Source organism: Phlebotomus papatasi, chromosome 2, assembly GCF_024763615.1.
Source record: "Phlebotomus papatasi isolate M1 chromosome 2, Ppap_2.1, whole genome shotgun sequence".
NCBI lineage: Eukaryota > Metazoa > Arthropoda > Insecta > Diptera > Psychodidae > Phlebotomus > Phlebotomus papatasi.
In genome coordinates this window covers 2138686-2165955 of record NC_077223.1, presented here as the reverse complement: position 1 = coordinate 2165955, position 27270 = coordinate 2138686, and the positions used below count along the sequence as shown (strand labels likewise).

At 33.9% G+C, this 27270-nt stretch overlaps 1 protein-coding gene and 1 non-coding gene across 2 annotated transcripts in view; both read left to right on the top strand.

Annotated features, from left to right (window-relative positions):
- LOC129802144 (protein tincar) overlaps positions 1–27270 on the top strand; it is a 206575-nt gene that overhangs the window by 93707 nt on the left and 85598 nt on the right. Inside the window, exon 3 of the mRNA XM_055847741.1 lies at positions 26316–26747. Coding sequence (XP_055703716.1) covers positions 26593–26747 — 155 coding nt within the window. The 5' untranslated portion in view covers positions 26316–26592. The remainder of the gene's footprint in view (positions 1–26315; positions 26748–27270) is intronic.
- Trnas-gga (transfer RNA serine (anticodon GGA)) lies at positions 9269–9341 on the top strand. The gene has a single exon. It is a non-coding gene; the product is annotated as a tRNA-Ser (tRNA).

Sequence of the window (27270 nt, the reverse complement as noted above, 5' to 3'; positions counted from 1 at the left end):
CTTGTTCACTGAAGTCGAATATCTTATTAAAAAATTTCAGTGTTTATTGCTACCCCGTGTTTAGTGGTGCCCCAGTATTTCCTATACTAATTTGACAGATGTCAAGTGCCAATTTGACAGCTGTCAGAAAACTAACTTTATAGAAAAATTCTAATTATCTCCTCAAATTTTTATATTAAGCTTCAATAGAGTTTTTTGCAAACGATGACTCACCGTCAACTCCAAGTGAAATCTCGCATACCACAAGCTATTGTTGGTTTATTGTTGGTTTTCAACACGTGAATGACATGCGGTTTATGTTTTACAGAAGCAATTTATTATCATACTTGGTGAAAATGTCCAAGAAATTCTACCATTATATTCTTCCTGGTGCTCATAAAAGTTAATGCAGAAGAATGACAAACAATTAAGGACATAAAAATAAATCTAGGAATTTTATCAATGTCCACGAATGACCATTGTTTGGGGGAGGTTATTTTTTACAATTATAGCCTATTTTTCTCCCCAATTGGAAACACTTTTGTGCAAATGACAAGAGATTAACCCACAATGAGATTTTCCTGGATGGGGCGGAGGGAAACATGGAAAATTACTAATCCAAGGGGATGTGTTTTTGCTCTTCCGACGCTCCCAAAACCATCCACAAGACCACTTGGGAAGGCTGGCAAATGGAGAGAAAAGATGACTAATGGAAATGGAGCTTAATGAGAATTCGCCGAGATTGAATCTGAAACACATTTCAAAGTCCTTCAAACATAATGATGATGGAGAAAGTTTTCTGTATGCTGAGAAAAACTTTTTCTCCCCTCATGCAGCAATGATAGAATATTATTATTGCACTTTAAATCTTATTTAAGCATTTGGAAGTTTTTGCGGAATGTTGATAAGAAATTAGTTCTCTCCGTTTCGTCTGTAAGAGGATTTTGACTTAGGAAGTTTAAGTATAGTGCTCATGCTGATTCTTATACTTAAGTTAATGTGCCTTGGATTTAGAGAAAGAATGGAAACTTCCTCCAGTTTAATATTCCGCATGATAAGTTCACTTTCAAAGAAGATGATTTTAAAGAGATAATACCCTGAGAGGTTTCCCACGACATTCAACAAAATATGATATTTCATCAGTCCTAATGGGTTATTTATCAAAAATGTCTGTCTCATTCACATCAATTGGAATAATCTTCGTGGAGAAGTGTTTGATGGAAAATCTGCACTAACGTCGTGTCAGATATCATCTATATGAATTCAAAGTGCACATTTCCAAAGCTAAATCTCCTTGAAAGCTCCCTCTTTCTGCATATTTCAATGGATTTTCCAGTTTAAAAATCCTCGTCATTTCTGTAAATCAAAAACAAAAAAAAGTCCACTTCTCAGTCAAATCGTGCACGAAGTCTTTTCCCATCGAGAAAATATATTCTCTCATGTCAACAATCAATTTAATTAAATTTTAATCTCTTTTTCCACATCCGCTTGCACTTGCTCTCGGCATCCCTTTTTGGAGCGGTTGGTGTGGAAAAATAGACTATGAATAGAAAATAATTGAATTTGAGGATGATAGTCAAAGCGATGGGAAAATTAATAACCGATGTTTGCTACTCTGTAAAACTTCTAATATTTACTCAAGGGTTCTTGCATAATTCAGAACTTTACGTGTTGGTACAATGGATCCTTAGATTTAACTTAGTGGCAATTAATTTGAATTATACTAGTTTGACAGATGTCAAACTAGTCAAAGGTGTTAGACGACAACTATAAATTTAAAACGTAACTGTAGAAATTGAATTAGAACAGTTTGACGTATGATAGATGACTTGGTTTAAATTTTAAAAAATTAATAGATGTTAGGTAATTCGTTTCTCATTTGACAAACGTCAGATAACTTGTATTAATTTGACAAACTTGTCAGTTTTCTCAAACTAATTTGACAGATGACAGCTATAATTTTAAAATACAACAGTCGATTTAAATTCGAAAAAGGTAACAGATATCAAGTGACTTGTACTAATTTGACAGCTTTGTCTCGTGTCTTGACACATGACAACTACAAATACAAAATATAATGGCGCTAGTACACCTTTTCAATTTAGTGAATTTCAATCATTTGAAATTTCACCTCTCACTCTTTCAAACTAAAATAAGATATATTTATCTCTTTATCTCAAATGAAATTTGAAATTGAAATTAAAAATTAAATTGAAATTTCAATTTAACAGAAAGAGATAAACTCATCTTATTTTAGTTTGAAAGAGTGAGAGGTGAAATTTCAATCGAATAAATTTTATTCAATTGAAAAGGTGTGCCAGAGCCATTACTCTTTTAAATTGAAATTGGATACAGTTGTTTCTTTCCGTCAAATACAAATTGAATTTTCAATTTCATTTTCAATTTCAGTTTGGATTTACATTTGACAGAAACAGACAACTATATCTAATTTCAATTTGAAAAAGTGAGAGGTAAAATTTCAATCAATTGGGTTTTTCTTTCTAAATTGAAAAGGTGTGTCAGCGCCATAACTTTTGATTTAATTTTGAAAAGCTTAACAGATTTCAGGTGTTTCGTACTAATTTGACAACTTTGTCAGTTATCTCAAACTAATTTGACAGATAACAACTATAAACTTCAAAAAATAACTGAAGATTTCAACTAGAAAAGCATAACAGATGCCAAATGACTCGTACTAATTTGACAGACATCAGGTGACTTGTACTAAATAAACAGCCTTGTCAGGTATCTCAAACTAATTTGACAGATAACAACTATAAATTCAAAATATAACTGTCGTTTAAATTAAAAAAGTTTAGCAAATAGCTGACTTGTACTATGCCAGCCTTGTCAGGTGCCTCGAAATAATTTGACAGATAACAACTCAAAATAACAGTCGATTTAAATTATTAAAACGTAAGTGATGCCAAATGGCTCATATTAATTGGCAAAAAAACAAATGAGCAGTAAAATATTCAAAATGGACAGTAAAAAATTAAAAATGAGCAGTAAAATATCTAATTATGGTCAATAAAAAAATTAAATCCTTACAAAAATTGGTCTAATTTATATATTTAACATTTAGAATTGTTGCAGATAGAATGAAAAACCCTTTATTTTCTCTTTGTCCAGATTTGAACGATAAAATCACTGTTTCAAATTCTTTTTTGTTACTGCTCAATTTTCACTTTTACTGCTCATTTATACAATGCCATATTAATTTGATAGAAGTCAGGTGACTTTGTACTAATTTGACAGTATTGTCAAGTGCCTCAAGTTAATTTGACAGGTTACACTGACAGAACATAAACTGAAATCTAAATATAACAACTATAACTTGAAAATATGACTGCCAATTTAACAGATAACATGTGACTCGTACTAGTTTAACAGCTGTCAAATCAATTTTCCCGGCAAGTTTAGAACAGCCCTAAAACCAGGAATTTTAATATTAAATAAATATAAAAATCCAATGACATTTTTTAAAATATAAAAAAAAATTTTGCAGTAACATTTTTGAGGCATTTTATGCAAATATTTGTACCAAAATTAATTATGCACTTAATTTTATGCAGCAAAGAATAAATTGTAAAAACGATGCATTTAAATTAATAGGGGAAAATAATAATAATTTTCGCATTTTCGCAGTCATACCGCAAATATCATAATTCTATATATTAATAAAAGTGAAAAATGTTATTTATTTCCATTTCCAAATGGGAGTATAAATAACCCCCTTTTACGCTTCTCAGTAATATTCAAAGTATTTATCTGAAAAACTGCTTTAAACTGTAACACTATGCAACAATTTTGAAGTTTTCATATTTAAATTATAGTTCAATTTTTATTTTATTTTATTGACGTTCGTAAACTCTAATTCCTAAAACAAGTAGAAGAGGAGTGTACGACGAATACGGGAAGGTTTTCAAGCTTCGTACACACTCTGGCTTTTAACACTAAAACTTTTCTGAATATATTACCATAGATAGGTTAGATTCCTTAAAGGAATGTGGGAAAACAGTGTGTTCGAAACTAGAGTATGTGCGAAGCTTGAAGGCGTTCCTCTATATCTGATAAAAATCTCCATGAAATGCAAAGTAATGAATGTAAAATATTGTCATGGTTAGTCGTTTGAAAGTGCTAAAAATATGTCACTTCCCTAGGTTTTTTTCTCACATATCCTAGGCTACAGCGCCCCTGGTGTTATGTGTACAAATTCGATAGTTCTAGGTTAGTTAGGATAGTTCTATCGTTATTTGAAAAAAAATAAATCAGTTCAGTGGAATTGAAACCAAGTGCGCCTAGTGTTATTAAACCACAAAAAGGTATTGCATTATTGCAAGGGAAAAATTAAATACACTGAGAGAAATCCGAAAAAGTTAAAATAACATTCCGGAAATGTTAGTTTTACATTTTACTTTTTATAGTGAAATGTGGGTTGAAGTTACCCTTTATCATGTTAATTTTACCCTTAAAAAGGTGTAAAATTAACATTAAAAAATGTTGATATATTTTTACACCTAAAAAATGTAAAAGTTATGAGAAAAAAAGTTAATCACACCCTCTTTTTCTTCTCAGTGTAGAAACTAAAATAATATTGCATAAATGATGGAAGCTTCCTACAAAAAATATAATATCTTAAGCACAAAATCGCATTTTAATAATAAAAAAAAGAATTATATTACAGTAAAATAATTGTAAGACATTTGACTGAGTCAGTCGTATTCATAAGTTTGACAGCTGTCAATAAATTTAAACCGTATTTCTTAATACTGTTTTAAAATATTTTCATCGATTTATAGTAAAAGTTTATTTAAACCCAAATTCATACCAATTTTTCTATCAATGAAGAGAAATATCTCAGAGAAAAGATTTTGCTTTTGATTATGGTCATTAATATCAGATTTCTCAATTTGACAGCTGTCATAAGGTTTATGGCTACGAAAAGAATAAATTGTTATTAAAACAATTTTAGGCTAAAAATTAATAAATTTAAACAATAAATTAACGACCATATTTCATCTGTAGTTGTCAGTGTCAAATTTATTACTTTTGACAGCTGTCAACCGATTTTAAATTCTTCAAAATTATATTACTGAACTTTCACTGTTCTCCTCATTTATAAATGTGATTTCAGCTAAATTTCCCTTCATGAGAAGAACAATAGCTCCGTAATTAAAAATCGCCTCAATGTTGGTCATTCAAACGAGCAAATTTTCAATGAGATTGAAATTAATCCAGTTCACGCTTTTAGTTAGTGCTTTAGAGAGAAATAGCTCTCACTCCACAATGTCTTGGACAAATATTTCTCGTCTGGAATATTAATAGGGGAGCCTGAGGAAGTTGGGGGAAGTGACACATTTCGTGACAAAATTGGGGAAAATACTGGGAGAAAATGAAGCCCCTTGAATGAAAATATGGTAGAATTTTAATTGGAGGGATCACAGCGGAAGGTTTAATTTGTTTCTGATACGCACAACTGTATTTTAATAAATCATTTTAATAAGAAAAGAGGACGGAGGGCAATGACTGAGAAAAGTCTTGATTGACTTGGGAGATTGGGTGATGTTTTTGATGTTGTAAATAATTTTTTTTGTGCTCTAGGGAAATTCATGTCAATTACATTGTGTATTGAGAGAGAAAAATCGATGGTATTCTTCCTGCTCGTTTTATTCATCCTCTGCTTTATAGAATTTTCCCATTCTGGAACAAATCCCTCAAAGTTTCCCTCCTTTTCGACTCATCCTCAATTCATTTTCCCAATGCAACGAATGCGATTCATGACTTTTCTTGTGGTTGTTGTGCGTATCATGACATGGGGGCCCTGATCAATTTCACATGGTATACACATCACTTTTGTATACTCACCCTAAAGCCCCCTTTCGTGCCCGGGAATGGGGATGGTACATAATGCACTCAACACTGAGTAAATATGAGTGTATACTACTCAGCTCTCCATGGCAGTCGTTCTGCATTCATCCCTCGACACTGCATAAATCCTCTCCATCTGGCAGAACATAAAGGACGATTGCTATTTCACCATTTTCCCATTCATTCAAGTTGCAAGAAAACCTCCAGGATTTTATATAGCCTCCCACTTTCAGGTCAGTCTACGAGTTTTCAGATAAGATAGCGTACCTCTCTGAAAGGTTGAGCACTTTACAGTTTGCTCTCGAGTCATAAAAATGTGCTGAAAAAAACGAGAGAAATCCAATACATTCTTATGCTGTCCTTATTTTGTAGATAAAACATTTTCTATAAATTTGCATTCAAATTTTTATATACAAGAGGGATTCAGTGAGACTTTACCGGAAAATCAATTTTGAGTCTGTATTAATAATAATGTCTCAATATACAGGAAGATTTTTCATTGGAATCTTCAAAAATCTCCAAAATCGTATAATTACTACGATAATTCTAGTTTATGGAAACCTGAAAGTCGTAAGGGCATTATCGGAAATTCGTTCCGGATATAATCTTGTCGGTATCTTGCTGTTTTTCTTTTCCGAAAAGGTGGTATATTCTGCGGGTTCTGCGTAACTGAAAACTAGAAAATTATAACATTAAGATCATTAAGATCCTAAGTGAAAACAGTCCGATAACAGGACTCTCTCTGCTGAGTAACATGATCAAAGGCTTAGTAAATAATTTGTTTTTCTGGACCAATTTAATTGTACTCTCTTACTTAAGTAGCTAGATTAAATTACAGTTGTGGCGATTCCTCACGGAACCGCTAATGAACTATACTAATTCAATCAACTATGACAACAGTTGATTCATGAATTAACTCTACGAATATCGATGTAATTGTTACTCTTTTTCCTTGTAAATTTTAATAAATAGAGTTGAAACAACTCTTCGTGCGAGTTGAATTAATTCGTCGGATATCGTTGTAATTATTACTCTTTTTCGATGTAAAATTTCATGTCGACTGAAGTATTTGCTTAAGTGTTTTCGTTTTAAGAATATGCTTCAGTCAAGAACATTTTCGTGTGACAAATTTCATATAAAAAATCAATTAGAATTATGCATAACAGTGTTTCATGAAGACATGTGCGTGCATCATACGTGGTATTTCACTCAGAATATAGGGAACTTGAAATCAAGAAAATATTAATAAAGAAAATGATAAAATAACAAATAAAACATAAAATTGCAAAATCTATTCATTTTGGGATTTGAAAGAGTTATTTTCACTCTTTTGTCATGTAAATTTTAAGAAAAAAAAGTGAAAACAACTCTTCCGAATATTACACCTAAACAGAAGTAATATCAACTTTAAAATATAGTTAATCGAAAATCACAACGAAAAAGAGTCAATTCAACAACGATTCGAGTAAGTTTTACTCGATTATTTTTCTGTGTGGTAATATGACTGAATAGTATATGGCGAGTTAAGATAGTTAAGATAATCGATTTCTTCTTCAATCCTTTCAATTTGACTTAGGTTTTACGACTTTACGCTTTTACGACTTCGGTTTTTATGTCCGAAACTTCGATATCCTGAAACGCCTAAAATCTAAAATTTACGAATAGTTTTTCGTGTAATTAATTGTACTATACCCCAGTGAGACTACATCCAATATCACGTACCCATCGTTTTAAACCGTAAACGATCCTCGTTGATCCTCGTTCTTCTGTATAATAGTCATCAAAAAAAAGCCCTATATCAAGACTATGAAGAATCCCTTTCCATTTTTCTAATCTAAATTATACGAACAAATTAATTAGGTCCTACAAATGTTTCCACGATAATTTCATGCTTAAAAGCCAAAAGCGTGTTAGTAAACCCATGAACGCCAACCCCTCTTTCGAGTCCCTAATATCATGTTGGCGCAAAAAGGAACCCCCGGTTTTCATTAGGCATCACATGGAGTATCAAATTTTCCTTTTAAACTCACCCTCGGGAAATCGATTTACAGTCGTCCTGGAAAAAAATATGGGATATGTCGAAGTGGGGGGTGTGACATAGTTTCTGCCTTTTAACCCCTTACTTTAGGGCACTTTTATGGCGGCAAAATGGCTCAAAGTTGAGGCTAAAACACGGGAATACAATCAGAATTGTGAGAAGTTTGTGCTTTAATGATTTTTTAGGGGATATAATGACTATATGGTGAGCACTTGATAACTATATACAACAATGAAGAATAGACTATGAACGTCCATTATCTGTAGTGTAAAGTGGTAGTTCTAGCTAAGAATTGATTCCAGTGATGGAGATCTTTATGCGTCACCAAGGGATAATTGATTCAATTATCTGGTATGGAAGCATCTCGTCAATATTCCGCTGGCATTTTCAGAGCCTCATTTTACCATGAGCAGCTTCAAGGCGGGACTTCCAGGACGGCCTGGTGAGGGCAGAAATCGTGCTGGTATTCGACAGTTGAAATTAAAAATCAGTGAAGTACATTTAATGAGGGGAATTTAAATATTCTCCACGCGAATGGTGAAAAGTGTAATTGTTAAGCTCCTTTCGATGGTGCCTGGCACAAGAAAATAACAATCAGAATCTAATTACTATTTCTGCTGACATTGGACGTTTTGGCGGTAAAAATACAGTGTCAGAGGGGGATAAAAGTGGCGCGAATTGAGGGTGAAAGATCCATCAACTTGGGTGAGTGTTTGCCATCAAAAAGTTTTCCTATTTACTCCTCGATAAAAAGAGTACGAGAAATGGGATCAACATCTCATCCCGAAGGGGAAGATTTTCCCATTCCAGAGATACATAAAAGAAGCTGCCAGTGTCAATCTTCTAGATGAGATGAGAATGTAAAGAGAGCACATTTGCATCCAAGAATGGAAATATGTTGTGTCTTAAAAAACAATTGCACCATACTATAGCTCTTGCAGTGTTATTGGGAGATTCCGAAAAGGAATAGGGATAAGTCATCTTTATTTGGTCTGATATTTTATACGGAAAATCACTTAGAAAATTTTCACTTTATATTTACTTTAGAATGTTTTTGGTTATTGATTCAAAAGTAGCAAACAACTTTACTTCAAAAACGTAATAGTAGAATTTTATGGGTTCCGGTTTAAATATTGAAATCCAAGATTCTGAAAACCAAAATACCGTTAGCCAAAATCCTAAATGGTTCGAAATTCTGAATTGGTCAAAATCGCAAAAAGGCCAAAGATCCGAACGTCAAAATCTACAAAGCCAAAATCCCGAATGGGTCGAAATTACGAAAATTTAAAATTCTGAAAAGCCAAAATCCAAAATCCCGAAAAGCCTTAATGCTAAATCCAAATTAATTGTGATCAGTAGCAAAAGACAGTCAGAGCCAGTGTCTTCATAGCTCAGTTGGTAGAGCATTCGCCTGGACTGCGAAAGGCCCCCGGTTCAAGCCTGGGTGGAGGCAGGGATTTTTTTCCTGTCTCTATTTGGGTTGAATTGTGAGTTGGGAGTCACTTGTTCTGATTGTCGCTCTCTGTGCATAAACACAAAAACTTCTTGGGCTTACGTACCAAGCGAACAGAAGTCTGTTCAATCACTTTCATAATCCAAAATGGACCGAAATTCCGAATTAATCAAAATCCCGAGCAAGCCAAGGCCTCAAAGTCAATACCTCCAATGTCAAAATTCCGTATGGGTCAAAATCCTGAAAAACCAAAATCCCAAATGGACCGAAATTCCGAATTGATCAAAAGTCCGAAAAGGCCAAGGTCCCGAACGTTAAAATCTCCAAAGCCAAAATCCCGCATGGGTCAAAATCCCGGGAAGTCAAAATCCTGAAAAGCCAAAATCCCAAATGGATCGAAATTCCGAATTGATCAAAATCCCGAAAGGGCCAAGGTTCCGAACGTCAGAATCTCGGAAACCGAAATCCCGAAACTCAAAATCCCAAAAAGTCAAAATTTAAAAAATGGTCTAATGATCAAAATTTCAGGATTTGCACCATTTGGAATTTTACTATTTGGGGTCTTTTCTTCGGGATTTTGACCCATTCGGGAATTTCTTCAATGTATTCGGGAATTTGGCCTATTAGGAATTTTGGTTTGCGGTATTTTAGCTGGTATCGCAATTTTATATTTATCTCAAAAATGGCCTGTTTGATTTGTATATATGGCACACCATAATTGAAAAGCCCCGAGTAGATAGATTTCAAGAGTCCAGAAGTAATACATTGAGACTAGTCCCCGGCGAGTGGCCTTCAAAGTTGAAGCCAATTTCCTACTTTCACATACAAATGCGTATGGGAATTTTACTGCACTCGTGATCGTTATGCTAAATATATAGAAAGTGAGAAGTTTTCCATATTATAAGATACCTTTCCGTATGGAGGGATAAATATACTAAATTTTTGTTTAAATAATTTTTTTCCTTGGAGCACTGTGAGCTGAGTCCGAGATCAATTTAGGAATTGGCTTCAAATAGCTCCATATAAAAAGGCCAACTTGCCAGGCGCTTGCATTAAGATATTGCGAAAAAAATAGGCTGAAACTGGATAGGACATCCTATAAAACGAAATTATAAAAACTTAGAAAAATCCGTAAATCATATTTAAAAGAATCTAAAATTAGAAAAACAACAATTTGTAAAATTATATAAAATATTCTTATTAAAACCTTTTTTTTTACATTTTAAGACTTTTTCGGATTCGGAAATGAATACTTTTGAGTTATACTTTCTTTTTTAAATATTAAAGATGAAAATTATACAGGGACATAATAGATTTTTAAAGTCAAACTAACTAATTTCAATCAGAATAATTCAGTTTGTATATGGTACGGCCGATTCGACAGTTGTTAACCCAGTCAACGGCGAAAGGAAAATTTGTTCAAATATTTTGGTCAGTGTCCAAAAGTTTTTACCGTGGCTCAACAGTCCTACTACCAGGGGCCCATCAAGCCTAATAAAAAGTGAAGCTATTTTTCAGTTTTCTTTGTAAAAATTTTGCAGATATTGCACCGTGACTTAAACAAATTTGCTCCTAGTTCTTGTATTATTTCGGCGAACATTATGAAATATGTATTTTTAGATAGCTTTTTATGCACGATTTCGAAATATATCAGACTGATAGGTCAATTCTCTTTAGGAAAAAACTTGCCAATGGTCTTCAGTGCCTCTATGCAAAACCGTATGGAAATATGAAATGTCGATAGGACACTGCCTACTACAAATTTATTCATCTATTCGAAGTACAATTTCGTTTTAATGAGATTCCGTGTAGTTTTCAGCGTACACCGCCGTCTTAGCGTTGGTGACTAACCTCCAGAGTAAAACGATGGAAAAACTCTTTCTCAAAGTTGTCAAAGTTTTCGAAATTTCGAACATGCAATATTATGAGCATTAAACCGGTGAGCATATGAACTTCTACTTCCTTTTTGAAGAACTTGACTGATTTTTGAAGTCATTTTGTCACTGTTTTAAATAGAGGAAAAAGTGTCCCAGATTACGTGGAAATGGTGTATTGTACGAGATTTAGAGTATTATTCTTGGACAAATTTCTCACTCACTAAAATTATTTATCCTCAATTGAAAAATAAAGCCAATATTCTTTAAATGCGTATAACCAAATTTGTTATAAAATTAAAAGATTTTTCGCAGTCAAATTGAACTTTTAAATGTAAACCAATAAATAATTTTGTGTAATTGCGTTTGTGAATTTCAGTTTGTTTTTTATATTTATTTCAAAAATTCGTTTGAAGCTTATTAATGATCGAACCCATAATGTTCAATTATTTACCTTAATGCTCGTTCTGTCTGCCCAGGTAATTTTGTAAATTAGTGGTGCTTGTGTGAAATTTTCAAGAGGTTTCGAATGCATTTACTCGGTGTTTGGGTAATTCAATAAGCCAATTACTTCACTATTCTATTCAATTTCACCACATATATAGTACCAGTGCAGAACCACTAGAGCCCAAGACAGTGCTAAAGGAATTAACAAGATAATTGAATTATCTCTTATTAATTTCCATCAACTTATACAATGAGGAATTGTCTTTGAGAGCGCAATGGATATATATTGAATTTATATGAATTTACAAGATGCACCGTTTCTTGACAAGGATCCCCATCCCTTGGGGTCCTTTGAAGTGGTTTCGGAGTCTTTCTTTTTGGTATGCTTATATCAATTTGCTTGAGGGAAAGTCTGTGAAAAAATATCTGTGGGGTGAAATCTTAAAAGGAAAATGCCACACTCGTATTTTATTTGTTTTTTTCCGCCTTTTGCATTCCGAATTACAATTTCACCCACTTCCGTTTATTCTTACGGAAATCCCAATGTTTCGGAGATGAAAGTCACTTAAGGATTTTCCTGTCGGAATATCACTTTTTTTTGAGAACTTTATTGTTATTAATTTTGCATTTGGTACATTCGAAGGCACGACATCATGTATAGATATTCATTCACATTCCTAAATATCTTCACTTTGCTCTCAAACTCGCCCTTCCGCCGTAGACATCAATAGGGATCCCTCATTCCAATGGCATGTCTCTGCCGGAAGGGGAAAGATGCAAGAAAGGAAAAATTAAAGCTCACGGGAAAATCCTAAATGTTATTTTACAAATGCTTGAAGGAGTGAATGAAAGTGTGGGTGGAAATTGCAGGGGCGTTTCCAAGACAACACACGTTGTACGGAGAGATCGTATATAGTATCAAAAATTGTTGTCTGACGCTGGGCCGAACAGCAAAACAGACAATAAAGCCATGTGAGATGGTCCATGGAGATTGTGTGACTCCATCGATGATGATTATGATAGCTCGGCGAGATCCTCACCAGGATATAATGCTCGGTTTTTGGGGACAGAAGATGAGGTGAAATTTTATGGGAGAGGTTCATCCCTTCCTTAGCACATTATACGCCCCCATTGTGCACGTACAGTTGCAATTATCTCAGATGGTAGATAAAAGGGGGTTAGGACCTATGGTCCCAACTGAAACCTGATAGATACATTAAATGGAATTCAAGTGAGAATCATATAGACTTGATTGATTTTACCCCTTTGTTGCCAACCGCCTTCATTACCAATTCAATATGCCAATTACCCAGTAGGCATCCCCCATTTGGAAGGTGATGCAAATGCAATGCAAATTTTTTGAGAAGAGTTAAGTTAATAATAAATCAGAAATTGCTTATAACAGGGGGGTGACATTAGCTCTGAAAAATGCGACCAGTTTTGGTATAAATTTTTTCCTGTTTTCGTACACATTTCACGTGATATCTTCAAAACTGTGTAGGTTGCCAATTTGTGGTTTTCGGTTGCCTTTTCGCTATTAAATTGCCTTTTATTTTGTATTTGTTCAATTTGCTAATTCATGCTAAAATGACAGAAAATAGCTAATAAACTCAAAAGTTTTTTCGGCACGCTGGAAACATAGGAAACGTCATGCCCCTGGCTTATACAGTGGGACCTCGCTAGAGTCAACTAATTCTTTCCAACACTGAGAGAAATCCGAAAAAGTTAAAATAACATTCCGGAAATGTTAATTTTACCCTGCAGTATTGATCCGAAATCGGTGTAAATATTATGCTTTTTAGGTGTATTGGGGGTTAAAGTTACCCTTTTTCATGCTAATTTTACCCTTAAAACGTGTAAAATTAACATTAAAAAATGTTGATATATTTTTACACCTAAAAAGTGTTAAAGTTATAAGGAAAAAAAGTTAATCGCACTCTATTTTTTTCCCAGTGAAGCTTGTTGACTCCTTTGGATTCAGTGACTCTGTCGGAGCCCGAAAAAAAATCAATTAAAATGTGAAATTTTGATATAAAGCGGTATTATTTTATGTTTCTTACTAGATACACTGAGAAAAAAAAGAGGGTGCGATTAACATTTTTTCCTCATAAATTTAACGCTTTTTAGGTGTAAAAATATAATATATCAACATTTTTTAATATTAATTTTACACCTTATTAAGGGTAAAATTTACATGTAAAAGGGTACATTTAACCCCTAATACACATAAAAAGGGTAATATTTACACGAATTTTGGATCAATACTGCAGAGTAAAATTAACATTTCCGGAATGTTATTTTAACTTTTTCGGATTTCTCTCAGTGAATCGATAAATTTAACACGATAGTAGAATATTTTATTTACTTAATCCACAAATTCTACACCCTCTGGCCCAAAAAAAACCGTACGTTTGGGGAAAAGTTTGAGATCAAGGAATCATTTTACAGAATATTTTTATTTTTAGTAAGTATCTTAAGTGAAAATTACTATCCATCACTGAGTGAGAGATATCCGAAAAAGTCAAAATAACATTTCGGAAATGTTAGTTTTAGTTTTACTCTGCAGTATTGATCCGAAATACTGTATCTCAGATTTTCCATTTCAGCCTAGACACACTTGGGAGATTATAACAGACAGAAACACTGAGAGAAATCCGAAAAAGTTAAAATAACATTCCGGAAATGTTAATTTTACCCTTTTTAGGTGTATTATGTGTTAAAGTTGCCCTTTTTTCATGTTGATTTTACCCTCAAAAGGTGTAAAATTAACATTAAAAAATGTTGATATATTTTTACACCTAAAAAGTGTTAAAGTTATGACGAAAAAAAGTTAATCGTAGTCTCTTTTTTTCTCAGTGATGTGATAATATTGAGGTCCATTCACGAAGTTAAGATAAGGAAATGGTGTCTTACAGATTTCTTTTTTCACCTTTTTTACAAGAGCTCCTGTAGATATTTAATTGTTGAAAATTCTGATACAATTAACGTTATTAATTAGACTTTTTTTTAAAACTTTTATTGTATTAAAGAAGAGATTGATAGTTGTTCTTTTCATTATGACATATGTAACTATGGCTCTAAGCTTCACAAAAAGAGCAATAAAACCAATTTTTCTCATTTTCTTCTTGTTCTGAAAAATGGGCGCTAAATGGTTAGAGATATCTACTTGGAGTCTTCAGATGACCCCCTAATAAGTCAACCTGAGGATTATTATTATAACCCTTATTTCCTTTCTATCCCTAATACACGACTAATAAAAGCCTAATATACGGCAAAATCGTCTTTTTTTTGTGATTACAGGAAAACACGTCAAACGGGATCATAGGGCTTAATCAAAAAATCTTAAGACAAAAAAGAAAAGACAAGATAACTAAAAAAAAAACTGATGTAATATAACATTACTGGTGTTTTTCTTGATAATTACCAATTGAAACTAAACACCGCAAAAACAATATATAACCCAAATATAGAATGCAATGAATTTTAATTATAGTGCTGATTCACTGGTAAATATATTCCATTTAGAATTACAAAAAAATGTCCGTGAACGAGGTCAATGAGTCTCCCTAATATCACATTATGAGGTCCACAACTCCAAGTAATTTATTTTTTTTGTTTTTAAAATAACATAACTCGTTAAGTTTTTAAGTTATCGTTGAACAGTTTCCCTTGACTATTTACGCAAGTGCTCAATTAAAACTTGGCATTTTATGTACGCTAATCAAAACAAAACTAACAGTAGGGTATTGTCTCTCAGTATCTTTAGTAGCTTTCCATTGTGCAATTGTTTATTAACAGTATAAGATCTACATTAGTTCGAAAGTGATGAGTTCCGAAGTCGAGTCTGTTACAAAAGAGGATGAGAATTTGAAATCTCAGGCCCTTGATCAATTTAGAGAGTGGATTGCGAAGCATCCGAAAATCAAAAAATGCAGAACTGATGATAAGTTTTTACTGAGATTCTTGAGAACGAAAAAATTCTCTGTTTCTGGTGCCTGTGAACTACTAGAGAACTATCTAACTGTACGGAAAACCCTTCCGCATCTATTTCAATATTTCGACATCGAAAGTACGGAATTTAAAACCATTATTAACTTTAGATGTAGCTATGTACTTCAGCAAACGGACTATAAGGGACGTTTAGTCTTGTACTTCGATGCTGGGAAAATTGATGTAGAACAGTGCAGTGCTTTAGATTTATTGAAAATTAGGAACATGTACTATGAGACCTTAAGTTGCGATGAACGGTCACAGATCAATGGAATTGTTCAGGTAGTTGATTGCAGCAATTTAAAACTATCTTCTCTTAGTATATGGACACCTGCAAGAACTAAAGAATATTCTGAGTGTATGCAAAAAGCTTTCCCGATACGTCATCAGAAAATCTACATCGTTAATTTGCCATTTTTTGCAAGATCTCTACTGCAACTTGTTTTGAGCTTTCTCAGTGAAAAACTCAAAAACCGTTTCAGCGTAAGTTTATAAGCTTTTGCAAAGCATGACCCTGTATTGATCTATATTGCCTTTTTCTTAGGTTGTCGATGGTTGGGATGAAGTTTTTCAAGAACTAGGCCGTAGCATCTTTCCTAAAGAAATTGGCGGTAGCATTCCTGCATCTGAACTTGCGGAACAATCTCTAAAGGCTTCTTTGCAGCATCGCGAAGAAATTCTCGCTCTCAAAGATATTGACATAGAAATATCGGAAACTAAAGTGAATTTTGGTAACAGTTACGATGCTGATCTTGATACCGCGATTGTAGGGAGTTTCCGAAAAATTTCCGTAGACTAATTTACACGAATGATTGTGGATTAGAATTACTATTCTTGATGTGTAACACTTTTGGGTATTATTATTTTCTCGGATTATTTTATGTTATCAGGTTTTTAATTATAAATAAAGTATGATTTCTATTTTTGAAAAATATTTTAATATTTAAGATTTTCAAGCAATCCCAAAAAAAACATGGTTTTGGAAAGGAAAGGGAAGGGTGGGGAAAAATGAGGGGTATGTTAACGATCCTTGGGTTGCTTTATGGGGGGTCCCCCGAAGGACCCAAGTCGCTTTCTCTAACCGTTTGGCCTCTAGAGCTGCTTTCAGCTAGACAGACAGACGGGATCACGCAAGGATGGACAGACAGACGAATAGACGTACAGAAGAACAGACGGACAGACCGGCAAACGGACAGACAATAGATGGACAGACGGACAGACCGACGGACGTACAGACCGACAGACGGACAGAGGGGCAGACCAACAGACGGACAGACGGACAGATGAACAGACCGACAGACGGACAGAAAGACAAACGGACAGACTGACAGACGTACAGATGAACGGACAGACACACAAACTGCATTCAAACAGCGTGACATTATTTCTCAGAAATCATCTGAAACGCTAAGATAGGGTAAAGTAGTACAAGTTGGATAATGGTACAATTTGGACAGGTCTTTTTTTCTTGATAAATTTAGTAGGGGAAGTGTGCCAAATTTCGGTCAGCTTCTAATTTCGGCCACTTTGAGTGTAATTTCGGCCATGCAAATAAATAAAATAAAATTATGTATGAAATCTTCGAATAGTCAATGAATTCATTTGGCTTTTAAATATTTATTCATTTTAGGATATATTAATACAAAGACCATTAAATTTTAGGTATAATTTGAATTTAAATTGCCTTGTAAAAACTCAGTGTGGAAAGAATCTTGCAAAAAATGTGGCAGATCGATTGTGTTTTTAGCAGTCTTGTGATTTGTGAAGTGCAAGAGGTTTTCCTTCGGTGTTTTTCATGAAAATTGATTAGTTTTCATTAAAGATTGTTTCTATTTATGTTAATAGTGAATCAATATTTAAATATCGAGTAAAATTTCCCAGCTGGATCCTGTATTTCGTGTAAAAAAGTATATACTTTGTGATCGTCTCTCCGGTGAGGTAGTGTTGCCTACTCCGGCAACATCTTTTGCTTTCCTAAATTTCTTATTCATTTTATTTCTTCTTTCAATTTCTGAGTTCTACAATATCCAGAGAAAAAAAACTATCGCCTCTATGAAAAAGATGATGTGAAAAGGCATTGGAAGAGTTCAGAAATGGCAAATTGCTACGGGAATCTGCGCGTAAATTTGAGATGCTACTCTTGAGGTCTTCAAGACAAATTACACGGAAGATCTCAGGACTTGTGGGTCATATAAATATATTAAACTAAATATTAAACTCGTTCCATTTGACGTTTTGAAATTTTCTATCCATTTTAATGTTAATTTTACATCTTTTTAAGGGTAAAATTAACATGAAAAAGGGTAACTTTAACCCCTAATACACATAAAAAGGGCAATATTTACCCCGATTTCGGATCAATAATGCAGGGTAAAATTAACATTTCCGGAATGTTATTTTAACTTTTTCGGATTTCTCTCAGTGATATACCGCTCTCTCTGTAGAGTTTGAGCAGTATAAAGAATCTCAGCTAATTAAAGTTTTTTCCGTTTCAAGACTATCAAAGTTGTTGAATTTGCACAAACACTTTTTTATTATATATTTTAATTAATGTCAGCTTTTATAGTGTACATTTTATAAACTCTACAAATGATCTTTAAACTAATGAAGCATTTGTTGATGTTGAGACTTGTAGAATTTTCAGTGAGAATACTACTTGTAACTTGTTCCTAAGCCACTTAAGATCTATTGCAGTTCGAAAGTGATGAGTTCCGAATTCGAATCTGTTGCGAAAGAGGATGAAAATTTAAAATCTCAGGCCCTTGATCAATTTAGAGAGTGGATTGCGAAGCATCCGAAAATCAAAAAATGCAGAACTGATGATGCGTTTTTGCTGAGATTCTTGAGAACGAAAAAGTTCTCTGTTCCCCGTGCCTGTGAACAACTCGTAAAGTATATGTCAATCCGGAAAATATATCCAAATTTATTTGAATATTTCGACATCGATAGTACAGAATTTAAGACCATTGTTGGCCTTAAGGGTGGATTTGTTCTTCGGGAACCAGACCGAAATGGACGTATAGTAATGTACATAGATATCAGTAGATTCGATGGAAATAACTGTAACATTATTGATTTAATGAAGCTTATTAATATGTTCTATGAACGCGTAGCTTTGGATGAACAATCACAGATTAAGGGGGTTGTTCAAGTTTATAATTGCTACAATGCAAAGTTATCATACCTCAGTTTATGGACACCCGCAAGAATTAAAGAATTTTCTGAATGTTGGCAAATGGGTTTTCCAATACGTTACCAAAACATCTATGTTGTCAATTTGCCATTATTTGGACGATCTTTTCTGCATCTTCTTATGAATTTTCTCAGTGAAAAGCTCAAAAGTCGCATAAAGGTAAGGGATTGCAGATTATAAAACAGAGTTCTTTATTGATTTAAATATTCTCTTTTCTTAGATTGTTAACGATTGGAATGAAGTTTTTGAGGATCTAGGATCTAGTATCTTTCCTAAAGAAATTGGCGGTAACTTTTCTACATCTGAACTTTTAGATATGACTATTGGCGATGCTATCCCGTACCGTGAAGAACTTTTGACCCTCAGTGATTTACTAGACATAGAAGTATCAGAAACTAAAATAAATTTTGGTAACAGTTACGATGCTGATCTTGATGCAGCGATTGTGGGAAGTTTCCGAACAATCAATGTTGATTAATTTGAAAACAGCTTATTGTGGATCAGAATTACTTTTAGTTTTGTAAATTTTACACATTAGGGAACGTTAGTTATGGTGACATATTCTATCACTTACTTTGTTTGTAAATTATTGTTAAATAAAGTGATATTTTTAACTCTTTTATGGTGGTATTTAAAATTACCTTGGTTTTGTGGATATAAGTTTGATAATACAACATGAATATAGGGTAAGTGTGCCAAATTTCGACATAGTTGCATGCAGGCGCCAAAGTCCCAAGTTTGAAATGTAATATTTTAAATACAAATTGATTTTATCTTATTCTTTCTTCTGAAAGAGTGTTGCTTGGAACCTTGTAAAGAGTTTACCGTCTTTATTTACTCTAAAATCATTCTTAATACATTTTAAAATGAATAAAAATATAGACATAGTTTTGGTGTCCTATTTCGGCCACCTTCATTCTCATAGTTCTTTGCCCTTTGGGAATTCTTACAATATCTTTTTCACGTCACCTCGTTTGTTGAAGCTACATTTTTTGTTATTCTTTTGCATTGTATAATCTCTAGAGTACGTAAAATCTAAAATTTGAGTGGTAACTGACGTTATGTAGAATTTTAAAGATTCAGGGAGATCACCTCCTTCCGGGAGCGTCAGTGTCCCTGAAAAGAGAAACACTACTGACGCCCCCGGAAGGAGGTTATCTCCCTGAATCTATAAAATCTAAAAGTTCATGGAAATATGAGGAACGAAAAAGTTGGCCGAAATTGCAAGCTGGCCGGAATTTGGCACACTTACCCTACTACATAAGGCTATCTGGAAAAGTTAGTGCCAGAACGGTTTTAAACCACTACAATACACCGGTATAAACGTAATCCTCTACATCAATCTAGAGTTAAGTTTGGGAATCCGTTGGTTAGAAAATTGAAACCTAGATCGAGTCTTGTCCTTAGCCTAGAGGACATTGGGGTGTACCTACCTTAAAATTCTAATGGCCCACCTTGCAAAACGAGAACCTAAGATAAATAAATTAATCTCTAATTTAGGTAAATTAGGAATACTAATTTCAGAAGTTGAAATGTGGCTCGTAGTGAGTCGAAAAAGTATTGAAGTCCACATGACAATTTGTTGAGATCAGTGGCAAATACAATCAGAGCTAGTGCCTTTATAGCTCAATTGGTAGAGCATTTGCCTAGACACCGAAAGGCCCCCAGTTCAAGCCTAGGTAAAGACAGAAAATTTTTCCTGTCCCTATTTGGGTTAAATTTTGTTGGTTAGGAATCACAGGTTCTGATTGTCGCTCTCTGTGCACAGACAAAAATTTCTTAGAATCAACGTACCAAGCGAACAAGTCTGTTCAACCACTTTCGAAATTAGGATCCCTTTCTTTCTCACACGCTTTGCATAAGTCTATCTCATTATTTCGAACTCCAAATTCGATTGAACTAGATTGAATTTGTTGTGATGCTTGAAAGAAGAAGAAGAGTACGCAAAAATGAGATAGAAATCGTCAGTTAAATCAGCATTTATCGTAAATTCATTTTCACGATTTTGGGATATATACATATTTAGAATGGGCGTAATTTTGTTTATTAAACGCACTTGAGAAAAAGAAACTTTTATAAGCCCATTACAAATTATTTTAAACAAAAATTATCGTAAGTGCCCTTAATTAATAACAATTTATCAGAATTTGTCGTAACTACCATTTTTGGGGAAGTTACGACAATTTTCCATACAAAATTTTCTCTAATCAGCATTTGCCGTAACTTCTTTTACTTACTTGCGTGGCTTGTAATTTGCAGCAAAATTGCAATATTTCTCAATAAAACGTTTATAAACTCTTCCAAATATCCAAAGAAAGTGCGAATAATGCAACATTAAATCATTTTAATTCAATATTTGTGAGAAAAAAGTGTGAAAAAATCCTTATCCATCTGTCATTAATTCAAAACAAAACAAGCGACGTGGCGCACAAAATTTATTCAATAAAACTTATGAAATAAACGCTTTCAGGGACAGGAATAAGAGTTTAATTGATTAATTTAGTCAAATAAAAGCGCTTATTATCACTAGAGTCATTGAAATTAATATAATGCATTTTTGAAAATTGTAACTTCCAAGATGTCCATACATTAGAAGTTATGGCTTTATAAACGATGCAAGTTACGATAAAATATTACTGTGTTTCTTCTAACATGTATCGCAATAACTCAGCTTTTAAATCATTTTATAAAGATTTTCTCAAGTTAACTTACAGTTTATTAGTGCCACTTTTATTATTTTGACTCAAAAGTGTCGCATTCGGGGCTCATTTTTAAGAAAAATAATACTAAACTGAAAATTTCGTCTCCTGAAAAGTTGTCAAAGGGAAGTTACGACAAATGCTGATTTAACTGACGATATACAAATAAAAATGAAGTACTAAATTTATCAAGAAAAAAAACCTGTCCATATTGTACCATTATCGTCCAACTTGTACCACTTTACCCTACTGTCTCAAAGAGATTGAGAGATCAATTAGTTACAAGATCATTATCATCATCATTTTCAACCGCTTATCCTTATTGGGATCAGGGGCCCATGACATCAAGATTAATAACCCACACATATAGAGCCTCCGCCATTTCAGCAAGATGTTCGCGATCAATCGTAAGGCGCTTCTGGGAAAGATCCTGATTTTGATTCAGCTTCAGTCTCCTTGTCCTAGGTCTGCCCCGAGGTCAAGATCTTCTCACAATAGATTGCATGGCTTGTCTGGGGAATCTCGGTTAAAGAGTAATTTTTGAAAAGTTATCATTAAAACTCTAGTGTTTTATTGTTTTTGTTATTTCGAATTTTAATTCTCAAGTTTTGAATTTTGTAGTTTCTAACTGATAACCCAAAATATACTGCAGTTTGAAATTGACGAGTTCCGAATAAAATTTTCAGCTGAAAGCTTGAGAATTACAAATTGAGAACAGTTAACAGCGCCATTCGCGGAAGAAAACAGCGCCCTCACGTGGAAGAACGCTTTGGCCGATTGTCACGATTTTCATTACCGAATTATCTCGATTGAGTGGTTAAATTTTATAATTTGTAGATTCTTTACAGTTCGTGTTTCATTAAATATTATTGTAGGTATTCAGAAGGAGTAGTCCTCATCAGAGACTTCTTATCCTCTTGTTCTCCACACGTCTGGTTCGTTTTTCCATTTAGGAGAATTAAATTGAGAGACGAGACTGGTTCTCTTAGTATTGAATTTCATGTGAAAGAGAGCTAGTGCAATTAGTTTAATTAAAAGAATTGTGTCTGGTAGAGAATTCACCATCCTGCTTCCTTATTAAAATCCCCATCTGTACACTGAATACTTTAATCATTTCGCACCAAAATGAACTTTAGTCAACAGAAATGGGAAACGGAAGGGTTATTTTAATGGTGAACAAGCAATTAGTTGGAACAAATATTGGCAATTTTTTGACCATTTGCAACGGGTTTCTTTCTATGGGTTACCAGAACATAATCCAATTTAACATCCCTTCTGCTCAAAGTCCTACTTCACCGACAAATAAATCACATTCCATTTATATGCCAGTCCTACTTAATACGCATATAAAATCATTTATAGTCACGCGAACCCAATTTATATTCACCTTCCTCATGACACCAGCCTGAGGTTTGTTGACTTTCATTTCAGCACTAAAGCTACGTCTGCATATAACTTTGTAAGCATTCATCGTATTATCCTCCAATCATCTCATGAAAATTGATGATCTACCACGTCAGGTAATGAGGTGGTTCTATTGTGAGCCCAAACAGAACGTGGCAATTATCAGTATGCTATTGATTAGACCCTCAGAAGGAACAACATTAATCCATGGCACATTTTGCCAAATGAAATTGAGGCTCAATCAACGTTTTTGATGAAGGGTACACTGAGAGGAAGAGAGCCTGGGAAACAGGGTTAAAATATATGTAAAATTAATTTGATATATACTGAAGAAATACGATTAAAAATTCGTCAAATTTACGATAGATTAGCTGGGAAAAACGCAACTATGTTGGTGTGTTAAATTGACAGTCATTGGATAGATTCAACACCTGAAAGGGTTAAAGTCGGGTGTAGAAACTAAGCTAGTGTTACAGCATTGAGCTTTTCGTGTTTCAATTCAAAGACAAAAACTGTATATTGTAGAAGTCGATTTTACTGCTCGAGAGGTTTTTTTTTATTAAGATCTCAATGGTCATAATTGGAAAGCTTTGAGTCACTTTCCCTGTCTAGAAAGATACCGCAATAGCGTGTTCGTGGTAAGAAGGAGTCAATCCTGGTTTGACTGAGGAATGGGGAACATCAAGCTTAATGTTCCTGGGCTATGGAGACCGGATAATTGGATACTTCAGGGCCAGAAGGGAAATTGAGATGAGTTTATAGATACAGGAAAAACATCAGAATTCTTTTTGTAGACTTTCATTTACTGCAATTTTACATTTTACTTCATTTTTCGAGGATCAGATAGGCCAGTTCATAAACAGGACTTCAGTTCCTGGAAGCTGGATGGGCCATTTTAGAAACCAGGGAATAAAGAGGTTCTCCTTAAAACCCCTCACCCTCGGATGAACCCAGGTGGAGCTTTCAGAGCGGACAAACTGGGGCAGATCTCCCAAATCTACTCAAAAATGTATCCAAACCAAACTCAAGAGTGAAATACCGTAAGTGCGAGTAACTTTGATGCTGAACTTAAGGATGGTCTTTACCGATCCGATCTCCCATGTCTGATCGGTAAGAACCGTTCTTAAATATTAGAATTTAAAGAAGCTTACGAACAGGAGGGATTTGAAATCACTCACATCTACGGTATCGCACACTTTTATTATTGAAATTGTATATACGTTGCTCACAAGAATTATAGCTTAAAGCTAAAAGAAGAGAAATGTCAGTGCTTTGTGGCAAATAGAGAAATAATAAGATTACGTATAGCTCTACCCTAACGCAAAGTATTTAATTAAGGCTTTTGTTGAAGTCCTTAATTAAGTTCTGTGTAATAAGGACATGAAAAGTATTTTCATTAAGTACTTAATTAAGGGCTTACGACTAAGCACTTATTAAGTAATCAATCTAACAGTTATTTTTTGTTTAATTCCTAATACTTTATATAAACGAAAATTAAATGCTTTTGGCATAATATTTAGATACGTTTTCTCAGCTCTGTTAATCGCGACTCAGACATTTTTCGCTACCTCTATAAGTTCTGTCGAATGTGGTAGAATGAACCCCTTAAATTCCTTTTTAAGGAGTGTTCCGCAATGAGAAAAATCCGAAAAAGTCAAAATAACACTCCGAAAATGTTAATTTTACCGTGCAGTATTGATCCGAAATCGGTGTAAATATTACCCTTTTTAGGTATATTATGGGTTAAAGTTACCCTTTTTCGTGTTGATTTTACTCTCAAAAGGTGTAAAATTCACATTAAAAAATGTTGATATATTTTTTCACCCGAAAAGTGTTAATATTATGACGAAAAAAATTTGACAATTCAAATGACAATGAATTTTGTTAAACAAATCAACCAAGACGTACTGTATTTTCATAAAATCATCAAGGGATTTCAATAAAAAATCAATGAATTCCATTTTCGAACTTATATGATATGACAAAAAAGCTCGATTGGCATTGTCGGGTTTCGAACTCACTCGTGACAATGCCACGAAAATTACAGAATTCGCATACAGGACAACAAACTTACCAAATTAAAATAGAAAAGTTTGAGGTTAATGTTTTGGTTGCACGTCAAGTTGATCCTTCTCTTTCCAAAGATTAACATAATGTCAATCGCGTCCATCACATTCTCAATTCCATTTCCTCTTTTTTCCTGACAGATGTCACTATTTTCTCCCAAAAAATGCCTTAATTAAAGACTTATTAAGTACTTATTAAGGAGATATTTAAAGCTCTTGAACACTTGCGCTGTCAGATATCAAAATTATTTATTTATTTTATTTTATTTATTTTAAAACACATTTTAAAATAAAATTTACATTCAACAGGGTTTAATTAGTGCACAATCTGAGAATTAGGTGGTAAAAACAAACCCTGACTTGAATTTTTCGCAGTGTACGAAAAACGGATAAGAAGAGGTAAATCCGGAGATTATCCTCCATGGGAACCTCTCATTCCGTGTTGGTGGATGCTGTCACTCAAGAGGCGTATTTCACCACGAAAATTCCCATCAATTTGCCTACCAAATCCCAACACATAAAATCATTCATTTCATTTTCCATATAGCATATGTTCACCCAATTGTTTTCACCTGGTAATTTCTTCGTGGTCGCAATTAAGACGCACATTTGCGATGCTACGTGATTTCTTTGATACAGCCAAAGCAAGTAATTACCAAAAAGTTGATAATATCACTCTATTCAGTGGAAGTTTTAATTGAGTTTCAATGTTAAACTTCTTTTGGGTGAAATTATGTTACTGGTACTTGTTCTTCCTTGTTCCTTGAGGGTTGAACCTGCGGAATGGGAGCTTTGTCTTCGCTGTTCAAAATTTCATAAGCACTTTTCACAGATTAGATTATAACTCAGTTGAATTGCGACAATCTCAAGGAAAGCCTAGATCTTGGGGTTTATCTTTTCTTGATAAAGTGAAATTCAATTTCAAATTTCAACTGACATATGAGGATTCGTTAAATTATGATTGAAAAGTGACTAGTCTTAACTAAATTTTATTACCGCAAGTATTTAATCCATCTAATTAAGTGACATAATTCGAGGAATTTAGGGATTCTCTAGAATGTGTAATATACAAAAACTTTCTCCAAACTTGGTTCTTTCTAAGGAAGCAATGCAATCTGTTTTGTCCCACAAAACCCATAAAGTTCTTATAAAAGTTAGAAGGTTCCACTAGGGAGACTTCCTAGGACAACTCCTCACATTCGGTCTCCAGATGATTCTTGTATGCAAATAATAAATGTGGTCAATGTGGTTGGAATTTTATTGCTGAACTTCCTAAAACTTTTTTCCCATTCCATGTGCAGGGTTACACCAAACACCTGACTGAGGTTTCCACTGAGGTTGAAATTGGCTGAGAAATTGCTGCCCATAATGCAGAAGTTGGGAGAACAAATAACACTCATCATTCCGTATACTTAATACTCGGGAATGCGAATATCAACGCTTCAGGACTGAGATAGGGAAGACTGATATGGTGTTGGGGATTTGAGAGAAAGTATCAAGAGAGAAGGATAAAGGAAGGGATCTGCATCTGACACTATCCATTTTACTCAATCATCCGGAATATTCAATCCCGAAGCGATGTCTATCACGGGATCACTGGTTGGATATGAGAATAACAATGAGATTAGTAGCAAGAAGAATCGTTCACTGCTCAACATAACAGCATCATCAAAGCAATGTCCAAGTCTGAATTCTAGCATAAGTAACAGTGTTATAACGTCGTCTAGTGCCAGGTATGTTTACATTTAATCTAATTTAATACAATTCCCTCCTTCCTCCAGAAAAACCGTCTCGGCTGTGATTCTTTCATAATCACAGCTATTGTGATTCTGCTGTTCATTTTTTACCATCTGAGATCGCGCTCATAACTGCACGATCAATGATCTGAAAGTGAAATAAAAATGTTTTTTTCCTAATACTTTATTCAAGCAAAAAAAAATAGCTTTGAAATCTTCATAAAACAAAGGTAAAAGGTTATTATTCTTTCCTTATATGTTTCCCTTACAAATTTTCCTACCGCCTTTCCTAATTCTATCCTTACAAAACAGCCGCAGCTAATACGTACTCCTCTTAGGAGTCCTTGCTGCGACTTACCTTTTCTCATCTGCAAAGCATTTCACTGATTCATATTTGTACTGTATGATATATGATTATTGTTTTTTTTTCTTAAATTCATTAAATTGTACAAATTATGTAACGGCCTATACGACTAATGATTCGGGATTTTCTGCCGTCTTGCCCGATGAAGTCGGTTGT